Here is a 22,671-nt window from a genome sequence, read left to right as displayed (position 1 = left end):
ACCATGAGCTTTTACAGAGGAACGAAGCACCTTTCAAGCTACTAAAAATTTTATTAGGTACAAAACACAATTTACAGAAAATCGTATGAGCCACACTCCCAAAGCTCTGTTGGGTTTTGACAGCTGAATTACAGGTAAATTGTGAACATCAAAAGCAGGGCACAGGCTTCCATTCACATGGAACCAGTTAAACTCAACAAAACTCAGCCCAAACAAAAGCACGTGGAGCAGGAATAGCCTCAAAGCACGGCCTTTCGAATTTAAATTTATTTTAACTCAGCATTAAACTACTCTTGCTATTTTGGGTTTAAGAGAAAGAATACAAATGAAATGCTATTTTAAAAAACTGTAAAATTACTTTTTTGGAAGGCAATTGACAGTTTCAAACTACTTTGGATTTCAGCTTGGGTTGGGCAGGAATGATAATCAATTTAGTGCCGTAATTTATATTCCACCAGGCAGAAGGCTCTGATTGAGAAAAAATTGCTGATTTTGTAAGACAAAAAAGAATTAACTGTATAGAAGTACTGCAGACATGAAGTAAATCTTCAAATTATTTACTGGAAATTAAACTAAAACCAAGGGCCGTCAACTTCTAAAGGTTTTTAAATCCTGGAGAATATGCAGGCTATCTGCTCTTCCAAAAAAAAGGAAATTTTTTTCTCCATAGCTGTTTACTGAAGACTGAAGGAAGCATCCTGTTTTCCAGCATGACATGAAATCTGTGGAATAAGCACCTCACCCATTTTTAATGCTGAAAACATTGAATAAAATACAACTTGGGCCCAGAACAACAAAAATCCTTCTGGATATGAACTGAGAAACAAGAAGCACAAAAATCATGGCCAGGTGCTGCTCCAACTTGAGAATGACAGTTTTGACATTACTGAAAACAGAATAGGAACTTCAAACCACAGTGCTGCTGCGAGGCAGTTCCTGCCTGAAGAAGCACAGACTGAGACAACGTTCAGGGATGTGTCTGTGGATACCAATTGCACCAGTGTTCCCAGGGGCCCATGCTACCCTACAGCTGAACCTGATGAAGCTGTGTTTACCCACAGTGACAGCTGGGAGAAAGAAAAAACACCACTGTCATTTAAGGCCTTCCAAGAAAAAGCATTTGACTCATCTCCATGCCTTTTGAGGCAGAAAAGGAGGGAGTCCCAGGCTATCCATGATACGCTGGCCCTGTGCAACGCAGCCACATGAGAAGGGCCCAGGGCTCATGGCTGTTCCGTATTCTCATCCCAGGAGAACATCTGCTTGTTCTGGAACGCGCCTAGGAGTGTATCTGTTCCATCATCTGGACCTGGATTTCTTTCCTGAGTCTCTGAGTCTCAGCTCAGCTCAAATGTCCACCATGTCCACCAGAGCAGAGAGGTGGAGCTCGGAGGCAGCCTCGGCCTCCTTGGTGGCTCTGAGGAGCTGCTGCAGATGTTTGAGTCTGTCTGACAGCGCAGGGCTTTGCTCCAGCTCTGGAACCTTGTACTCCTCCTGACTCCCAGCCTGGGCAGAAGGAAAAGAGATGAGACAGACTTTCTCCAAAGGTAATTTCCACAACAGGTTTTACAGCTACTGCACTCCTCAGAGCCTTAGTTTAGCTCTGAACTACCTTCTCTTACCTCCTGAGCAGCTGACATGGGACTCTTCACCAAGGGACACGTAGCAGCTGGGGTGGAGAGTAGAGACTGGGGGAGGTAGAGAGGAAGACCCAGGAGATCCCCAAGGGGCTCCATGTCCTCAGCTAGATACCGGTGCAGCTGCTCTTCAAACCTGGGTGGGAAGGGCAAAAGCACCAGTCAGATGGCAGCCTGGCTTTGTCCCTGTAACCAGTGCTTTTTACTAAGAGGTTTTTTTTAGGTTCAGAAGCATCTGATCTTCACAGCCATATTCAAAATAGCCTGATGTGCCCCACTGCAGATATCAAAATCCATCACAGAGGACTGTGGTACAGAAAGGAGCCACACAGGCTGAAGAGACTCAATTTATGGGAAGGCAGAAGAGACAAAAACCTCTTGGACCAACCTCAAAAGCTTAGTTCTTCACCTAAGTGATCTGCACTGCTACAAACTGACATGCCACATAGGACTTAATAGACATTTGTGACACTGGGGGACACACAGACCACTGTACACACTGTACTGCTTCAGTTCTGGTGGCATAACTCACCACAGGGTTTCCAACCATTCCCAAGAACTCCAAGAATTTCTACCATCCTGGACTATTCCCATGATGCAAGAAAGAAATATTAGGGAACTGCCTTAATGTGTTTGATGAAATCAGATGGAACTTGAGACAGTCTGGGATTTTTTCTAGCACAGTTTAACTTCCTATTCCATACAAGTTACAAACTGTTTACAACCCTGGGCTGAAGCTGCAAGGAAAAGATGTTGCTCTGGGAACTGTTGCTCTGGGAACTTACCTCTTGCTTTCTATTTTTTCCAGTTGCAACTGTGCCAACAGCTGCTCCTGGGCCAAGGATGTGTCTCTGAATTCCTCTGTGCTGGGAATGCTCATTTCCTGACCTGGTAGCATGCTCATGCCAGAGCCATACTGACCAGGCACCATGGAGATGCTGTAGGGTTTCCTGAAAGACTTGGGAGGCTTTATCTTTGATCTGAAGGGGGTGGGAAAAAAAACCCAAACAAAACCACATTAATTGGTATAAGTGTGTTGATTTTTCCCTATTAGCTTGAAGCTTGGAAATAGCAGGGAGTGGGAAGTGATCATTTGGAGAAATAATGCCCTTGTGCTGGTGTCCAACACAGCACCACCTGTGGGATTAGAGAGGAACTGATCTGACAGGAACATAGAATTCACCCCAATCCACTACACCCCAATTCACCCACTACACAGCAGAGCTGCAGCTAAGCTTACAAGAGGCAAGAGAGTGGCTTCCTTCTGAGTGTGGCTAGGGAAGTGAGCTTCTCAAATACTTGACTTCTCAAATACTTTAATGCCACACAGCTCTAAGGCATCCTTCCCCCTCAACCTATCTAGCATTTTCTCAGACTCACATTGTTTTCCCTCTGTGCTTTGCACAACTCCAAAGCCTCAGCAGCAGGGTTTTTTTGGCAGAAGTTGATTTCTACACTTTCAGCATTCCCCAAGCAATCTGTTTCTCTGAGAGCTGAGTAACCCTGCACAAATAAAATCTACTTCCTACTCTGTTTCAGCACAGCCTTGTCCATAATTTTAGGGAGATGTACACAAGGGGGTTCTGGGAGGATGCCAGGTGGTTTTCAGCACTGTGGAGGCCACCTTACCTCTCTTGGCCTTGCCGGATCTCCTCCTGTGTCCGCAGCCTGGCCTGATCCCAGGAGAAAGGCACGCTGTAGTTCTTTAAATGCTCTTTGAAGAAGTACACACGAATCTGACCATCTCTACTTACAGCTTCTGTGTAGAAACCCAACCTCGGTATTAAAAAAGGCAATCTGGGGCAAGAGCAATTGTTCACTTTCAAATACGTTTCAAACAGAGTCTGGGACAAGCTTCATTAATCAATGGAAGTGATTATTACCTGTGGCAGCCTGCTGACATGGCTTCTGAGGGATAACTCTTGGCCCTGGCTTAGTGCAAACCCTCTCCCTGGGGAGGGCAGGGCTCAAAGACTCTAGCCAGAGCCACATTTGTAGTCACAAACAGGGATCAAGTCAAGCCATAACCACTACTAAACACACGCTCCAAAGGGAAGACATACAGAACACAGCAAGACCACAGCTGCCTCCCTGCTGCCATCTGGAAAGGCACCACTGGCAATGTTTTAAATACCATCACAAAAGAAGCATCATCCATGCTGCAGGAGGACACAATACCTGGAGCAACAGGCAGTTTGGGTGGTTTCCAGTCTCTCAGTTTATGATCAATACAGACTGCCAAGATACAGTCCCAAGGGATCTCATCAACAGAAGGTCCATCTTCATCAGAGTTCCCACTTGTTTTGCTTTTCCAGTTTTGGTAAGTTTTGCTCAGCAGATTCTCCACCTGAGACTGGATCAGTGGTTGAGTGTGGGAAGAACTTGCAATCTGGGAGACATACTGAAAAATCATGTGGCAAACAGGACGCCAAGGAGCTGTGGAACAAAAAACCCAAAGTAAATTGCAAGAATTTGTGACAGAACCAACACTGCACAGGCACATCTCAAAGAAAACATTCTGCCAAGAAGATATTAGAGTGTGAAGTACCTACCACCCAAAGGAGGCAGATCTAGGTATGGGATCTGGAAGGACAGCACAGCCTTCTTCAGCCAGGCCAGATGATCTGGCATGTTCCACTGCAGGTGAGGCAACACCTTGTTACCCCCTGCTTCTGAAAACTCTGTGACAGGCCAAGACAAGTCACAAAGGTGCTCTGAGGATGCCACATCTGACAGGAACTGCAGCACGCTGTTGTACAGCTCTGTGATGACTCCAGGCTCCTGGGATGGCAGCCCAGCTAAATGCCTCTCCTTCCAGTCATGGTAGAAACGTTTGCCAAATTCTCCATCGATCCCATCCTCAATGTACTCCTGAAGGGTCTGGCTGCAGAGCTCAAGGGAGGCAGGACACTGGGACACCAGCCAGCCCACAGCTGCAGAGACCTACAACACACAAAAGAGGGAGAAACTGCTCTGGAAACTGCTCTGCAGAGATCAGGACACAAAGGATTCAACCCTAAGTCTGAACAACACTCTACAAGAGAATATGTACCAAAAGGCAAATAAATGAGGTATCATCGTACTAATATTTGCAACAGTAATTCTCCAGCTAGGTGGCCACAAACTGGATTTCCATACAGCAGACTCAGGAACAGACAAAGAAAAGGCTTTTCACATGAGGTATGCAGTGAAATTCTCTGCTGCAGGATGCTGGGGCTGTTGAAAACTTATCCAGGAAAAATTGGACAGATTCGTAGAAATTAGCCCATATATCATGTCTGATCATGGCAGTCCTTGAAGTGCAGACCTAAGTTCTGAGGGTTTGTGGGGGACCATCACTCTGGGCTCTGTATGATCGTATCTGTGTACTGAACATGAGAGGCAGAGGCATCTCAGTCCCACCCATCAAGATGGGATAACTCTGGATGATCTCACAGCAGCCAGAACAGCTAAAACGGGTCTTCAGCATTTCAGGACTAAGAGCTTAAGGAAAAAAAGTTTACCCACCACATCCTCTGTTAGGCAGCAATACAGGCAGGGCAGACAAGAGTGGGTTTAGGTAATCCGTGAATTTTGGTCTCAGTGCAGTTTTCAGGGTTTTTTTTTTTTGTTTTGTTTTTGTTTTTTGGTTTGTTTTTTTTTGTGTGTGTGTGTTTGTTTGTTGGTTTGGTTTTTTTTGTGTGTGTGTGGTTTGTTTTTGGGGTTTTTTGGGGGGGGTGTTTGTTTTGTGGTTGTTTTTGTTTTGGGTTTTTTTGGGGTTTTTTTTGTAGCAAATGCCACTGATCTCTGGTCAGTGAAAATAGAACAGAAACAAATAATGGAAAATAATTCCTGTTTCTTGCTGTTCTTACCCTTCTGGTGCCTTCTAAGTCATTGACAGAGCTTGGGACCTCTACAATGGTGTAGTCTGAAATAAGATGGGCTGAAATCAAGTCCTGGAGCATCAAACCTTAAAAAATAAGAAAACTGATCAGTACACAGAGAAATAACACACATCCGTGGACCACATAATCTGCATTAGATTCACTGCATTGCTGCTCCCCTCCATCTCTGCCCACAGACTCTCAGGATCAAATACTGTGTGTGAAAGAAAACTGAAAGCCAAAATTGGTGAGCTCTTAAGGAAAGGATTTTTAGGAAAGCTGTAGGATGCTGTGGGGTGCTGTACTTCACGTGCTCTACACCCTCTCCCTTTAGTGGAAGCTGTAACTGAGAGGCTGCACTAGCCACAGCACTTCTACTTGAGGCAGCCCTAAATATTCATTATTTCAAGACACAAAAACAATTACATACCATCTTCTACTTCTTTCTCAACAGCCTCCTCTTCGTGACTGGGGACTAGAACCACCAAGGGAACTATGGGGTGGAAAGGTTTGGCCTGAAGCAGCTGTTTCAGCTGTAGCAAAGCTGAAAGCCAGTAAACATCGTCTTCTGCAACATCTTCACTCCTAACTCGGGGGGGCAGGAGAAGAATAAGGCCACTGGTCCCAAGCAAGTCCTTTTGTGTCTCAGCCATATCAAGCTCTGAGTCAGAGAGCGCACCATGTGCCACCTACACAGCCAACAAAGATGACAACAGTAATATAGCTAAAAAAAGGTGTTTCCACACCAAAATCTGCAGTTTATCGTCACTGCCATTCATCTTTGACCTCCTTTTCCAGGAGCTCTACACAACCTAAGACAACAAGCTGTTGTCAGGCTAACATGGATGTGTCTGATAGATGAGCTGAGCACAGAAGTGTCCTTCAGCACCTGCTCCCAGACCAGGAATAGATGATTCAGGTTCTACTGCAGTTATTTCTCAGCTGATTGAAAATAAAGGAAAAAAATGTCTCTTTTTTCAGACCTTTTCAATAACCCTATCCCTCCCAGTATCATCTCCCTCCATCTGACAGGATACAATATCCACTGGAAAAGATCCCACCCTGCTTTTATGGCCTCTCAAATATCATGAAATTGTTCTCACCTACCTTTATACACACACTGACTTTAATGCCTCTGCTCCCCTGCATGCCAGGAGAACTAAATAATGTCAGTGTTTGAATTTTGCCTTCTGTACGTGAAACATTTTTCTCACAGGTTTTGTGTCCCATAAACTTGGCTTTCAACCAATCCATCAGTATCCTAGCAAACAAAAAAAGAGGGCTTTGATGGGTTTTGTTGTCAAAACTAGCCCTTTAGCATTTTAGTATCAGCACTTCTAAGACACCACAATGTATCATAATCCCATATATTTAGGTTATGATAAATAGCCCTAATAAATAGCTATAAATTTTAATGAAATTATCATCTATCAAGGTTTTGTTTTCAGTATGAGCAAAAGGAATTAAACAGTATTAAAAAATACTGATCACTGTAATAAATTACAGCTATTTTGTTTAGAGTGCTCTGGAGGGAAAAAAAGAAAAACTGGAATTTGACATGGTACAGGCAAAATAACATCAAGGACTGTGTATTACTGATCTTCTACCTAAATAAAAGAAGTCTGCCCTGTTTGAGAAAGGGACCCAGCAACCAGCTCTTCAACGTACCTATTGGGATCATCCTTGGAATAGTCATCATCACTGGGCAAAACCAGAAGTGCCTTCCAAAAAACCTGTTCTTGTTTAACTGGAATATGTTCCATGATCAACGAGACAAGATCCAGGGGAGTCCAAGCTAAATCACTTAAAGAGACACAAAAGTCTGGTGAAAAGGTCCACCCCAGGGCTCTTTCCCACCTGAGGAATGTCTGTCTTGCACTGAACAAGTTACAATACTGTAAGCAGTGACCAGTTAATTCTTTGGATCTGTTGCTCATCCTTCAGGAACTGCAGCTGTTAAACCTGACACATGAGCCTTACTCCAGTGATTTCAGGAGCACATGTGTACTGCTTCACTTCCAGACATGTGACAGCTGATCCAACACACACCCAGGCCACTGGAGAGCACGAGGAGCCATGGGAACAGTTTGAAGTCCTGCTGCACTTCAAACATCTCAGTCAATATTTTCCAACCACAAACTAGGTCACTGATAGCTCATTTACTCCTCTCCTCCCTTAGTGCATCCCAGGTCCCTTCCAGGTACAAAGTCACACCCCATAAATACCCATCAGATCCTTAAAATTACAACCAGGGGGATCATCTGGCCCAACACCTTCATTAATTTAGTGGAAGGTGCCCCTTCCCTTGGCAGGGGGATGGAATGGACAAAATGATCTTTAAGGTCCTTTCCAACATAAACCGTCCTATGACCTTCCTGTTCCCCTTATTCCAAAATATTCCCGGAAGCAAGGCTGCAAGTGGACATTCAGGCATGGTTAGCCATATCTTTTGGCCACTTCTGGTACCTCTGGCATGTCTGCTGCAGCTTGCTTCTAAAGAAAACAAGAACCAAACCCCAGCCTACCTTACCAACTGCTGGTAGAAGTGCTGAACTTTCATTTCATGCACCGTCTTGTTTCTCAGCAAGTTCAATCTGGAAATGAAATATTGTTGGCTGTATTTTTTGGTATAAAACAGGTACTTTAAACAAATCTAAGAACTGAGGCTTGGGCAATATTACAGAGGCCTCAGAACGTTGCTTTTAAGAGAAAAATTTATTTGGATTTTCAGTCTTGGTCATGGCATTTGTGGAGAAAGTCTTTTGGAAACTATTTAAGAATAAACAGTTCTGCAAACCCACTAACATTCACAATGGAAGAATTTTTGGTAATTTATCTTTCAAAAATCAATCAGATTGCCAGCTGGAAGTATCCGTACCTCGTGCAAGAGATTCCCAGCTTTCCTCCATTTCCCAGGTTTACAAATCTCTTGCACAAGTTCTCCATGGCTATAGGCCACTCTGCACTGGGGGACAGTGCTTTCAGTTGATGTTTGGAATCCAAGCCACAGGGAGCAGCTGGAAATGCCCTCATCTGACGTTTCAACTTTGTCCGAGCTGCCACTGCTTCCCTCCACCTTTGGAAGAGAACACAGAAATAGGTCACGTTCATGAACTCTTCTGCAAACTTCTGTCACCAGACATTTGTATAATGAACACCACAACAACCACAACACACTAAGCATATGTGCAGGAAAACCAGTAATCATCAGAAAGAATACAAGGATATACTATTACAAGTTTCTAGACGGAATGAAGCTGCAATCTCCTACCAAGCTCATTACCCGACTACAACATGGTGTGATCCCCTCCCCACATACAGTAATTTAGCACAGGCTGGCACCAAGACCATAAGGTCTCCCTTTATCATGGAGATAAGACAGAAAAAACTGTCTCAAAAAGAACACAACCAGACAACAGTAGTTCCATCTCTATTAACTGCTCCATGCCAATGCTCCCAAGAGAAGCAGCCATGTCCCAGGGTGGTAAGTAAGTAAGTAAGTAAGTAACTTACCGTTGTAAGTATTTGCAGAAACACTGGAGCTCCTGAAGGGTTTCCTTGGCAATCTGGAAGATTTCATCCTCCAGAAAGAGCTCCATGAAGTGGCCACACACTTCTTCTGAACACCGGGCAATCCGGGCTTGTCGGTCTCTTTCTAAGGCACATCTGGTTCCAAATAAAACAAACCAAGACTGCTGGGGAGAAGATCTCCAGCAGATCCCAATTCAATGGGCTGAGATGCAAACAGGGAAGCCCAACACATTTAGGAAACCCTTGGGAACTACAGCATGCAGCATGTTGTACATACCTTAACTCATTGGTTGAAGCTTCGTTAACACCCTCTTTTATTACTTCTTCTATTAATTCCACTCCCAGCAGCTGGCTCAACTGCTTTATTAACTCTTCTCTCTCCTGCTTTTGCCTGGAAGAACAGAGAAAATATTTACAAAAGTGAAAAAATTTACACTGGCAAACCTGCTGCTTACTTACACAAGCACTACATGCAGTATCAAAGAGCTAATGCACCTAAAATTATTTCCCACCATCTGGTTTCTAAATAAACAGCTTTGCATGGAGCCAGGTTTCCCTCAAAAACACAGATGACAATGGAGTTCCCAGTGGAGTTCCTTAAGCAACCTGATCCCTGCCCATGGCTGGGGCTTGGAACTAGATGATCTTTATGGTTCCTTCCAAACCAAACCATTCTAGGATTCTATTTATTCTTACCCCAAAGCTACAAACAAGTAGCTCACTCAGAAGGAAAAGCTCCTGTATACAGCAGATGCATGTTCCTCTCTAGAAGCACTGGGTAAATAAAAGTTCCTAAAATTCCCACCACCATTTTCACCATGGCTCAGAGGTGACCAAAATGCTAACCAGCAGATCACATGAGAATGCAGAGGGGAACCCTGCCTGCACAATCCCAGGGGAGTTCAAGGTGAGACTGCTCTACCATGGTGACAGAAAGACATGGGGTTTGAGCACAGGCTCCAGAACTCTGCTGGCAAAGCCTGGCACCAGCTGTCCTTACGTGGTCCGGGGTGTTTCCAGCCCAGCCTGCCCGACAGCCAAAGCACTGCCTCACCTCTCCTCCTCCACTCTGCGCCGCTCCTCCTGGACACGCTGCCTTTCCACACTAAGCGTGTTTCCAGCCACTTCTCTGAGGATCTCCCCCATCACCTCAGTCACGAGTTCCTCCAAGGTGGCCTCTGAGGCACTGTGCAGAAACAGCAAATCTCTTCTCAAAGCCAGAATGTTTTCATTCAAAGCCCCAGGTCTATGCTTTTCTTAGCCACACCTTGCTCTCTGTGGTGGGCTGACTCCAGCCATTAGCCAAGCACCCACACTGATACTGGCTCACTCCCTTCCCCACATTGGGACAGGGAAGAAAATAAGAAGAAAAAAAGGAAAACTCATGGATGGAAATAAATACACTGTAATACAGAAAGGCCAAACACCCACTCCCCCATCAAGCAAAGCAAATGCAGCCAGTCATTACTTCCCATGGGAAGATCAATACCCAGACAGTATCCAATCAATGTCCATCCCGAAAGCCACAAATCTCCAACTTCTTCCTCTAACTCAATTTTATTGTTGATCATGACATCACAAGGAACAGACTTTAGTCAGTCTGAGTCACCTGTCCCCATTCAGTAATTATGAAACAGTGGTGGAATAACAACTGTTTGGGTCACATCCCACATCTACGACTACCGACTGTCCTGGACAGGAAATTTATCAGAAGCAGAGAAGCAACTAGATTTGGATTTGCTCCTCTTGTCCCCCATTTGGGCACCTTCCCTTCCATGACAGAGGTTTCTTGCCAGGCAAACCTTCCAGAGGTTTGGGTCAGCCTTCCCTTAGGCTAGAGATGGGATGTAACAGACATCTGAAGAAAGGTCTGCTTTCCCTTTCACTGCATCAGTAACAGAGTCTCTATGACAGACCTGGCAGTGCTTAGCTTTACCATCTTCACACATGGTGCTGCTATGGCAAGGGGCAGCTGTGGTGACAGACTCTAGGAGAACCTGCAAGAAATGCTCTTTACCAGATGGCAGCAGCCACGTAAGCTGCTCCTGCTCTGCCCACTTCTCTGCACTCTCCTTCGAGGACATCATGCACTAAACCATCCACCACTTCGGCAATGTCCTGCAACACAGCAGAGGAAGAAGCTGAACCAAAGTACAGTCCTTCTCAGGAGCAAACTGGGAGTAAGCCTAGCTTAGCTGACTGTAACTCACAGCTGCACTTGTATTTCTGCTTACAAACTGAGCCACCTTAACCAAACACAATAGCCTGAAAACGTCAGATTATTTAGACTATCTAAAAAGGTTAGTAACAGCCTATAAACAAAAGCAGATTTTTGTACTAAATATGGGCAAATTAATTCAGGAAACTGTTAACTGAAGAGAGAATCTTGTTTTCTTACTTTAAACTTTAATTCTAGCTGATTTATTTCAAATTATCAGGTCTACCCTTCACTGAAATTTGCCATTATCTAGGTAGAATATGGCAACTGTACTGTACAAAGCAATGAGACACTCAGAGACTGGTTCAGCATCAGCACACAGACTCGTGTGGGAAGGAGGAAAACAGCATAGGTAGATGGGGTGCATATTCAAGACCCAACATTAATGGTCATGTACCCACAGGAAGAAACTTTGTCATGTCTCATTTGAACTACACGCATGTTCCAGAAAAATAAATGTGGTAAGAATTTGGTTACCGTTTGTTATATTCCACAGATCTTTCCCAAATATTTGCTGATGGGTTTAGATTTCCCTACCGTGTCCGAGTAGCCAGGCTGAGGCTTTGAAGGAGGAGGCTCAGGCTGTGTGGCAGGCTGGGAGATGGGCTGTGCAGAGGGCAGGACTGGCATGAGCTGACGAGGCAACAGTGAGGGCAGAAGATGAGGTGAGGGCTGAACCTTCACTGCTGGGGCCTCTAAATCCACACCTCTGCTTTCAACTCTTCCTTCTTCGGAGGGAAGAGGAGAAAAATTAAGGTAAATCAGATCAGTCACAAACAGAAGTAAATTTTATCTTCAAAAAACTGGCTTGTCTGATAAAACTCAGCAGGTCATAAAATAAATCCGTAACAGCTGCTTGCTGCCCTAAAGTTAAAAATATATCATAGAAACTGATTTACATTTATGTTTTTCTGCAAAACATTTAAACATTTAATTGCACATTACCCCCATTACCAAGCACATGTATTTCCAACAACGCAACTGTTTTTTTTAAAGTCAGGCACACCTGGCACCTACACACTCTATCTGTACTTCCAGCAGGAGAGAAAAGCACACATTCAGTTAACCTGAAAACTGACATGTTTATACACACAGTGGCAGCAAACAGCTGCAAATAAAAAACATGCAAACTGCAAAGGGAAGTTGGTTTTCTGAAGTAGTCAAACATTTGTTATTTCACTTATGTTGCCAAAATCTGGCTCAATAGAGAATTTCCTGAATTTGGAAATAAATCTTATTAATCATGTTGTTCTTGACTTTTGCAGATACTTAAATACACCTCAGAAACCTGGTCTAGAGGAAGATGTCTCTGCCGTGTCAGGGGTGTTGGAACTTGATGAGCTTCAAGGTGTCTTCCAACTCAAACCATTCTGTGATTCTCTTATGATTTAAATTGTAGTCCTTTCATTACATCTAAATTTCAGTGCAGTTTCAATCTTGGAGCCCACAAACAGTTTCTGCTTTGTACAATAAACCTGCTCACACACCTGCCTCGACAGTGTGTTCTGAGCAGTACTCAAAATGCAGGTTTGCTCTCACCTGTTGCTTCCACACTGAGTTTTTGGCTACTGCTGGCCTGATCCACAGAGGTGCTTCCACCAATGTACTTGTTCTGCCCGTTGAAGCTGGACATGGGCACATGGTGGGGCACTGGGGGCAAGGGCCCCCCGTTCACAACCTCCCCAACAGAGACAGTGAGCTTCTGGCTGACAAACAGGGATTTCCGTGGTTTGGGTAATCCGTCTGGCTCCAGGAAAGCTGAGCGATTCAGCTCCACATAACCCCTGGCGAAAAACAGAAGTAACAAGCAGGTGTACATCCTCAAAGCTTCACTAACCTGCAGGCTTTCAACTCTGAGATTCACTGTTTTGAAACAGAATGTTGACAGGAACAGATGACTAACTGGCTTCCTTGAGTGTTTTTTTCCCTTTTGCAGTCTCTTAAAATTCCAAGTTTGGATGAACACACCTTACAATGCATGGATTTTCATGGCAGACACTTTATCTCTGAACTGCTGTCTTCTAACATCCTCTAACAGCTAGTTTGCACTGTTCAGCTTCATTCCACCCTACAGGCATCACTATAATGCTAGTTTCCCATAAAGCAGAACTGTGTCCTTATTTCCAATGGAGACCCATCCTCTGACCTTGGCCCATTCTTTCTCTGGTCCCAACCTTCAGAAGCAGCTCCCCTACGTTACCCCTTTGCTTGGCATCAGGCTAACCTCCCCAGGCATCATTTTCCTCACACGTACCCATCTGATACACTCAGGCCATAGTAACTAATGAAATCAGTTGCCTCCTCGCAGTCTTTGAATAGCAGCATGCGGACCAGGTGCTCCAAGGGGAACACTGTGCTTCTCTGGGTGCTCACGGTGTAGGCAATATTGAGGGATTTGAGACCATCCTTACGAATCTGGGGGAAAAGAAAAACACACAGAACCACTAGGAAAGAACCCAAAATAATCTATAAAGAGTGAAATAAACATGAGAATCATGTTTAAATCCACCAATGCTTTGTCATCAAGCATCCACACAAACAAGTATTTAGACTTGCAACTTTCTTTTTAAATTCTAAGCACTTGCTTTTTAGTTTCTGTTCCTCTTTCATGATTTGTTTTGAACATATCCCTTTGTGATTCTTGTGCAGAAAGAAACCACTTTGTAGGTCTTCTGAAAGTTCAGGTTCATATTTGCTTTGCAAGACTCTTAGGCCTCCTTCTCTGCTTCCCAATTACGTTACAGGGAAATATTTATTTGTACACAATTACAAGAAAAACAAGAGCATATCAGTATTTGCCTTTCATATCACAGTAGAAAGGTCCTAATAAATTTCAACACTTCTAAAGAAACAGTAACATTATTCTTAAGGCTCAATATCTACTAAGTTTTCTGCTGATTTCCCCCCAAATCCTACACTGTCTTACTCACCAATACTTTAAAAAAATATCCTGTGGATGCACGGATAAATGAGCAAGATTTCTAACTCATATTGAGTGCTGTCTTGACTCTGGCTGATCTCCAGCAACAAATTCCATCTCACCTGTTTTTTTTTCCTCACCTGGTTGAAATAACAGTGTAAGAGGCAGGCATTCAGATAGGAAGCTGCTTGCACAAGCTTGAAAAACCTCACAAAATTGTTGCTGTTTAATGCTGCAAAAGCTTGAACTGCAAATCTAACTTCAGGAGAGTTTCTAACCTCTGGATGAAATTGCTGAACTTCTCTGTGGAGACAAAAGACAGGGACAAAACTTTTGCTTCAGTATTGAACAATCACAATTCAACAGCAACCTGTAACAGCACAGAATTAAAATCAGGACCATTACAATTGGTCTGGATTTAATCATAAACACAATTCCCCCAGAGGTAAAGAGAGAAAACAAGGGATGTCTTGTTCTCACCTGAGAATATCACCCTTGTTGAGATTCAGCAAAACATTATAACCTCGGAACTCTGCTTCACTCTTGCAGTAAATCCCCTTGTTAGCCAAGTCCTGATACATCTCCTTCAAGCTCTGCAGGCATTTAGTCATGTTCTCATTGTTGATTTTGGCATCAAAGGAGGACATGGGCTCCTCACACAAGTGGTGAGCACAGTGGATGTGAAAGCGAGTGCACTTCTCAATCAGAGACACCATCAGCGGGTTGCAGAGGTGTTGCTGGGTTATATCCTAACAGAATACAAAGAATACATTGCATGCATTTTTAAACTAGTTGAAGAGCAGTCACCAGGCACTACCTCTGCAAAACCCATTTCACTGTGCTTTGAGTCACTCTGCAATTCAAAACCTTTCAACAACTATTGCCTTTCCCTTCATTTTTTTACAGCATGATGGGATCTTTTGCTTTTTATCACCAAACATCTCCATTCACAGTGCTTACCTTTCTTATTCCACGAGTTCTGTTCCAGACAAAGTCATACCATTCTCGGTAGTTTCCTTCTCCTTGATCCATAATATTTGTCACTAAATAGTCCATGGTCATGCTCAGCACCTCAGACGGCCTCAGTTCATGGGGCAAAGGCTCCTCCTGATCTGCTGAAGACCTGCTATATTCCTTGATTGCTGCTGCATGATCCACCTGCAGGAGATGAGGAAAAGAATCAAAACCCAAGAAGTATGTACAACTTCCCAGCAGTAAAGAGGATTTCACCCCACCCATCCCTTTAACTTCAGTAAGGAGCAGACTACTCAAGAGTTAACTTAGTCACAAACTCATAACCTTTAAGACAATATATAGCTATAGATAATTACATATAATATGTAACTACAGCTTTAGAACTATAGTTCTAAATAACTGAATAAAAGATGTGACAGAGTGAAAAAACGCAAATCTTGTTTTCCAATGGGGAATTGGAAGGTAATAATTAAACAGACTATAGAATTTTTGCACCAGAATTATCCCTGTAATCAGCTAAACAATACGGACAGCTCCAATGAGCATCAGGCGTACTGATATCCTGGGAATCTCATACCTTGTCAGTTCCTAGAAGCAATTCAAAGATGCTGAGCTGGTTTCTTGTCTCCCTCATGTAACGTTCCTTTTCAGGACACATATCTGGGCAAGTGCCAACAACAGTTTTTGCTTTGCCAAGATCAGTCCTTTTTATTCGAGCTAAAAAAACAACAAAACCAGAAATAATTGAACAAACACTAAGCATCTCTTGGGTTTTTTTCTTCACAATAAGCTATTACTCTGATGTGCCAAAAGAGCTCTGTTTTGGTACAGCATGCAAGGCTGTACCCAAACCTTGATATAGTCAGAAATGCACAAGGATGGGGTTCTCCCCACTCCGAGGTCTGTCCAAGTATTGCACATATGGCAAGTTCTGCTGAAAAGACCAAAGCTTTTAAAAGATACTAAATGTTTTGCAACTCTGCGTTAAGTGGACAAGAAGTTTGTCAATATTCAAAATAAGATCTTAAATGAGAAATAGGATCAGTTCTGAAACTGCAAGAACAGCATGGAAGGTGTTACAACCACCACTGTGAAACTAAAGGACATTTCTTGAAATAATTTTCCGCTGTGTAAGTTTGAATTTGGAGAAATACTAGATGCACTGGCACAAGTTGCTCAGAGAAGCTGTAGCAGCTGCACCCCTGGAAGTGTTCAAGGCCAGACTGGATGGGGCTTGGAGCAACCTGGGATAGCAGAAGGTGTCCCTGCCCATGGCAGCGGGGTGGGACTGGGTGAGCTTTAGGGCCCCTTCCAACTCAAACAATTCTGTGGTTCTATGAAATGCAGTTAAGGCTTTGGGTAACTTTCTTTAGAGTCTGTAGAGATGCAGATCTCCCTACGTGCCCTCCTTCACAGAAGATGGATATTCTGGCCTTCCCTTTACACAAGACATTGCACGTGCAATAAGTAATTTGTGTGTTTTGCAAGGAAAAAAATACAGAAAATAATACACTAGGAGAATTTTTTATAGACTGTTCCACATTAAACTCTCTTTTAAGCCATTTCCATAGTACCACAACAGCTTTGCCACAAAACCCAAACACTTACTTCTTTCCAGCAGAGAAGCAAATGTCACATTCATTCCCTTACGTTATTTACCTTGTCGCATGATTTTGTCCCTCTGGTCCAAGAGCCTGTATCTCTCTTCAGATGTCTCAGCCACCAATCCCACCAGGTTACTGAGAGACGACAGTGAAGCTCCCAAGCCCTCTGAGCTCTGCCCTTCAGAACTGGAATCAAACAGCTCTGCTTCAAACTGCAGCGCCTTTCGAAGGCCAGGCTTCTTTGCTGGAGAACTAAAAGCAGGAGACTTTTTAATCAATAATAATACCTTAATGCATGCCCTGCTCTTAATCACTTCACTGTTCATTAGGATGATCTGTTTAGAAGAGTATTTTGTTCACATGTGAACAATGTATGGATGTGTTGAGCTAACACCAACACCAGGGGTTAATCTGGTTAAATCCTCAGCACTGCCGTGACAACATTGCCAAGAGTTCTGGCATTGTGAAGGAAGTCCTAACAGAAAAAATATTACTGAAAGTATCATAGAGAGGACAGAAATTGATGGCTCTGGTAGCATTTTGCATCACTATGGCACTGCAGTTTGTATTTTAAGCTAGGAACTGGCTTGCTGGTATGGAGACAAACCCAATGTGCTTTGTATAGCAACAGAGATTATTTATAGATTTTACGGGGCCAAGTACAAACATGCTTTTTAAATCAAGTCCTTCAAAACATATTACTAATTTTATAGTTATATGGCTATACATACCAAATGACTTTTGGCAGACCAGACACATTGAGGTACGACAAAGATGAAAACCTTGCTGCTTCTGTGACTGCCACAAACCAGGAAGACTGTTCATTTGAAGTGAGACAATGATCCAAACTACTCCAAAAAGGAGAGTCTCATCCCACAGAACTCTAACTGCCTCTAAAGGAAACTGCTTGCTTGAGAAGCTCATTGAATCATGACCAGAAACAGTGCCATTACTGCTTGGTCCTAGTTGAGCTCTGCACTGTTTGTTTGCTTCCCTCATGCCTCATACTGCAGATGCTTTTATGAACAAAATCCAGAGACCAAAGTAAAAGACCCTAATAAGCCGTTTGAAATATCCTGACAAAGTGTGAGAGCTGAGGGCTCCTAATTCAGACAAACCAGAAAAGAAGGGAAGCAGCCTCCCTGAAAATGTGACTATTTGGTACACAGTGATCACCAGTTTTCTCCAAGCTCTCCTTCTCCCGTCAGGTGGATTCCCAGAGGAGAAGACATACCTTCTCCCAGGCATGGCACTGGTGGCAGAAGATCTTATTAAAGGTTTTCTAAGAGGGGAATGCTGATAGCTTTGCTCTTCACTGCTTTGCCTTCCTTCATCTTCACCTGCTTTCTTCTCCTTTGATGAAAATTCTCTTTTTGCTGGACCTGAAATGACACGTAAATATGAAACCAGGTACCTGCCAAGCAGTTTACGCAACAGTTCTTTCTTGACCCCATGGCGGTGGTGATGAAAACTAAGACTCCTAGTTTTGTACATGCATGCAAAACTTCCACAACTTCCACTAGGAGCTGTACCAAATTTCCACCAATTGCTATCAAGGTCATTGCTCTATAAAGAATAAGGCTTTTTCCACAAAATATCACTTCACAATAACTGTAATTATCAGTAAATGAAATCTGATCCTCAACTGAATCACTTCTCTCAGGTTTGTGATATAATACACAAGTCATAACTGCCTATGGGATATGAAATGCTTTTCACCTGCGTAAATCGTAATTCCAAGTGCTCTTACTGCAAGTATTTATTTCACATAGCCAAGCTTACACTCAGGTCGGCATGAGTTAACCCTTACAAAAAGGGAGGATTTCTTCTTTGAGACAATTTTTCCACCAGCTGGATTTCTTAAACCCTCCCAGAACAGTTATTTCAGAATGCTGCCACGGACATAACACCATGATAAAATGACACTGGCAAAGAGGCAGCCCTAGAGCTGCTGCTTAAGATGTTAATTCACAGGGAGACAACTGGGCAGCTGTTTGTTTTTTGGAAGGCAAGGCTGTGGTTGGTCAAAGCTGACGTGAACCATCCATCTGCTGGCAGCTGAAGTGCACCCCCAGGCTAGGATCTCACAGGCACACATGCTGCACTCATGGAGCTAAAGAAAGGGAAGCACTGGACATTATAATTATTCCCCTGGGGACTGAACAATCTCCTCTTGCCCTCATCCCAGGCAGGGTCTGGAATCCAGGTTTCCCACTCCTTAGCTCTGTAGGTTGTTCTCTTTTTTGGTTCAGTGTCTAACTATTGATGCACAGAACAGCAACCTCAGCCTGCACCGCAGAGATTCTGAGGTCCCTTTCCCTATGCCGGCTCTCAGAACCTTTTCCTGCAAGTCCACATCCCAGTCCATGATCTGAGGCAGGCAGCAAGGCATTTCAGACTGGGTTTTCTTACATCCCCAAAGAACATCCTACTTCTGGACAGAAGCAGAAAGCTGAACATCACCATATTGCTGTTGTGTGACTGCATTAAGGATTCAACCATGGTATCTCCTACTAGGAGATAATTTAGGTATCACCCTCAGTGCATCAGGGGAAAAAAGAGCAGCTGGTACACTATTTAGACATCATTCAGTAGTCTGGAAACACAGACTTACTTGTTTTCTTCTTCTGCCAAAATGTTACTATGTCTTTGTGCAACTCTTTCGCTTTTTTTCTGGCAAGAACTGCAGAGGCCTGAAAGAAAACAAAAGCAGAGCATAGAAACCTGTTGGCATCACAATGCTGAAATGCACAACGCAGGTTTTGCCACAGAAACTTTTACTGACTCCCGAAAAATTCTGGTTGCTGTATTTTAACCTCACTTAAGATCTACATGCAATCAGCTGAACTGGTCTCCACAAAAAAATGCTGCATTTCCACAAACAAGAGTGTAGTTTTCATCACTGCTGGACCTACCCAAGCACTCAGATTTGTCTTTCTTCATAGAATCAGAGACCGGTTTGGGTTGGAAGGGACCTGAAAGATCATCCAGCTGTAACCCCCTGCCTTGAGCAGGGACACCTTCCACTAGACCAGGCTGCTCCAAGCCCCATCCAACCTGGCCTCAGATGCTTCCAGGGATGGGGCAGACACAGCTCCTCTGGGCAACCTGTGCTGTGGTCTCATCACATTCAAATATTTTTTTCCTAACATCTAATTCCTTTGATAGTTTACACTGTTTCCCCTTGTCCTCTCCCAATCTGTCCCAGTAAAAAGTCGCTTTCCCTCTTTATTGTAGGCCCCTTTAGACACTGGAAAGGGCTCTAAAGTATCCCTAGAGACTTCTCCAGGCTGAACACTCCCAAGAGTTATGCCACTTCTGATACTCACATGATCAAAAAAATGGAGAACGGCCATTTTTTTATTCCGCCTAGTCATGACCCGACGAACTTTCACGAACTGCCCAAAATGTTTTTCCAGCACAGTCCTGTCGTTGAGGTAGTCAGGGATGTTCTTGCACTGGACGGCCGTCAGCTCCGCGGCTGGTAGGCCCCCCAGTCCCTCCGTGCTCTCGCTGCCGCGGCTCCGGCGAGCAGGGGCGGCGGGGGTCGCATCTGTGACGAGAAGGAACACAACAGCAGTCAGCAAGCGGGGAGACACCCGGGCAGCCGGGCTGCCCCACCAGACTCCCGCCCACCTTCTCGGGCGAGGTCCCGTGCCTCGGCCGGCGGCGGCTCCTCGGTGGGTCCCCGCTCGGTCTCGGGGCCATCGCCGCGCTCCCGCTGCTCGCGGGCCTGGCTGCGCAGCATATCCTCCAGCGTGCGGCCGAACAGGATCCCGCCGCGGGGCCGGCTCAGCATCACCGCCCGCTTCTCCGGCGGCGCCGCCGCCCGCCCGCCCGCCGCCGCCGCCCCGCGCCGCGGCGAGCGCTCCCTCTCCTCCTTCCGCTTCAGCCCCTTGGACGGCGGCTCCCCCGGATCCTCTGGCAGCGCCTTCGGGCCCCTCTCTTCCAGCCGCCCCAAAGGAGCGGTGGGACGCGAGAACGAGAAAGGCTCCCGTGTCACCGCCGCCTCGGGGCCCGTCTCCGACGCGAAGCCGAAGGGCGACGAGAAAGCAAAGGCGGCAGGGGCAGCCGGGGCCTTCTCCGCCTCACCGCCTGACACCGGCTTGAAGGCGGCGGGGTTCTCGGGCGCCTTGAAGCGGAACTCGGGCGCCGTGAAGGCACCGCCGCAGCCACCCGACGCTTCGCTGGAGGTCGGGAAGCCGCCCAGGCTGGTAGGCGGCCTGAAGCTGAATCCCGCGTTCCCCGCCGGGGCCGGCGCCTGGCCCAGCGCGTAGGGAGCCGCGAAGGTGACGGCGGGCGGAAAGGGGAGGCCGGCGGGGCCGCCACCCTGGCCGAATACGGCAGGCTGCCCGAAGCGCAGCGGCGGCGGGAAGGAGGGCGAGCCGCGGAACGGGCCCCGCGCCGACATTGCTGCGGCGGCAGCCTGGGACCGCCGGGCGAAGCGGGAGCCGCATGCGCGATGGGGAGAGGCCCAGCCAGGGAGCGGAGCTCAGCGGAAAGGTGGGCGGGGCCACGGCGGCAGCCGGACTGTAGGGCGGGGAGAGGTGTGGGAGCAGCGTTGTGGGCGTGACCGTGGGCGTGGTCACAGTGGGCGGGGCTTAGATGGTGGGCGGGCGTATTAACGGGGCAGGAGAGTGGGCGGGGCCCCAGGGCAGGGGGGTGGTCCCCCGGGGTAGCGAGTGGTGGGCGCAGTAGTGGGCGGGGCCTCGGGGAGGGATCTCATTGGGGTGGGATCTCATTGGGGAGGGATCTCATTGGGGAGGGATCTCATTGGGGCGGGCTCTCATTGGGGAGGGCTCTCACTGGGGTGGGCGGGCTGTCATTGGGGTGGGCGGGCTCTCATTGGGGTGGGCGGGCTCTCATTGGGGAGGGCTCTCACTGGGGTGGGCGGGCTCTCATTGGGGTGGGCGGGCTCTCATTGGGGTGGGCGGGCTCTCATTGGGGTGGGCGGGCTCTCATTGGGGTGGGCGGGCTCTCATTGGGGAGGGCTCTCACTGGGGTGGGCGGGCTCTCATTGGGGTGGGCGGGCTCTCATTGGGGAGGGCTCTCATTGGGGCGGGATCTCATTGGGGTGGGCGGGCTCTCATTGGGGCGGGATCTCATTGGGGCGGGCTCTCATTGGGGTGGGCGGGCTCTCATTGGGATGGGCGGGCACCCGCCGGCGGTCCCGCCATGAGCGTGGCGCTGCGGAACGCGCAGTGCGCCGTGCCCGTGCGCCGGGTCCCTCTCCGCCGCGCCGTGTGCGCCCTGCGCGCCGCCCTGGGCGCCTCCCGCTTCGACGTGGGGCTGGTCTGCGCCAGCAACGCGTTGATGCGGCGTCTGAACGGCGCCTACCGACACTGCCCGGAGCCCACCGACGTCCTCTCTTTCCCGTTCCACCAAGTGGCGGCGGGGGAGCTGCCGCGGCCGTGCTGCCGCGACGAGTACAACCTGGGGGACATTTTCCTGGGGGTGGAGTACATCCACCAGCAGTGCCGCGAGACCGGGGAGAAATTTGACGATGTACTGACGGTGAGCCCCGCCTGGGCGCGGCAGGCGGCGGGCGGGCACGGGGCTCGGTCGGTAACACGTGTGTTGTGCTCCCCCCGCACAGGTGACGGCAGCCCACGGATTGTGCCACTTGCTCGGCTACCGGCACGACACGAAACCCGAGTGGGAGCAGGTGCGGGATGCTCTCGGGCTAGGGAGGGTGTGTGGGGCCTGGCATGGGTTTGACTGGAGGCCCCGGTGACGGGAACCGGAGCTCGCCCGGTGCTGACCGCCCCTGCTCACGCAGATGTACCAGAAGGAAGTACAAATCCTGGAGGAGCTGAACCGCCTCACAGGCTCCCGCCTGCGTCCTCTCACCGCCGGCCTTTTCTGAGAGACCGAGAGCGGGGCGCCGGCGGAGCCCCGGCACCGCCCCGGACGTGGCGTGAGG

General features: G+C 46.8%; 3 protein-coding genes across 3 annotated transcripts in view; 2 read left to right on the top strand and 1 right to left on the bottom strand.

Moving 5' to 3' along the window:
* The window catches only part of COL6A2 (collagen type VI alpha 2 chain), a 375,734-nt gene that overhangs the window by 58,809 nt on the left and 294,254 nt on the right, over positions 1-22,671 (top strand). The gene's annotated exons all lie outside the window — the stretch shown is intronic.
* Positions 11-21,251, bottom strand: MCM3AP (minichromosome maintenance complex component 3 associated protein). Its single transcript, XM_063399940.1, has 28 exons — positions 20,385-21,251; positions 20,078-20,301; positions 19,363-19,441; positions 17,983-18,130; positions 16,804-17,000; positions 15,722-15,861; positions 15,130-15,327; positions 14,650-14,918; positions 14,310-14,472; positions 13,504-13,664; positions 12,789-13,033; positions 11,787-11,977; positions 11,049-11,149; positions 10,086-10,217; positions 9,309-9,422; positions 9,014-9,166; positions 8,379-8,576; positions 8,026-8,094; positions 7,169-7,303; positions 6,608-6,761; positions 5,931-6,189; positions 5,489-5,586; positions 4,190-4,580; positions 3,816-4,073; positions 3,267-3,396; positions 2,423-2,617; positions 1,623-1,773; positions 11-1,506 (listed from the first exon to the last, which is right to left on the bottom strand). Exons 1-28 carry the CDS (start codon positions 21,157-21,159, stop codon positions 1,348-1,350), a joined length of 5,487 nt encoding a protein of 1,828 aa, XP_063256010.1. The 5' UTR covers positions 21,160-21,251; the 3' UTR covers positions 11-1,347.
* On the top strand, positions 21,883-22,664 carry YBEY (ybeY metalloendoribonuclease). The gene is made up of 3 exons (XM_063399943.1): positions 21,883-22,262; positions 22,345-22,413; positions 22,528-22,664. Exons 1-3 carry the CDS (start codon positions 21,924-21,926, stop codon positions 22,612-22,614), a joined length of 495 nt encoding a protein of 164 aa, XP_063256013.1. The 5' UTR covers positions 21,883-21,923; the 3' UTR covers positions 22,615-22,664.

This window comes from Prinia subflava, chromosome 6 (assembly GCF_021018805.1).
Source record: "Prinia subflava isolate CZ2003 ecotype Zambia chromosome 6, Cam_Psub_1.2, whole genome shotgun sequence".
Classification (NCBI taxonomy): Eukaryota; Metazoa; Chordata; class Aves; order Passeriformes; family Cisticolidae; genus Prinia; species Prinia subflava.
Note: the sequence above shows the minus strand (reverse complement) of the source record. Positions and strands in the feature narration are given on the sequence as shown.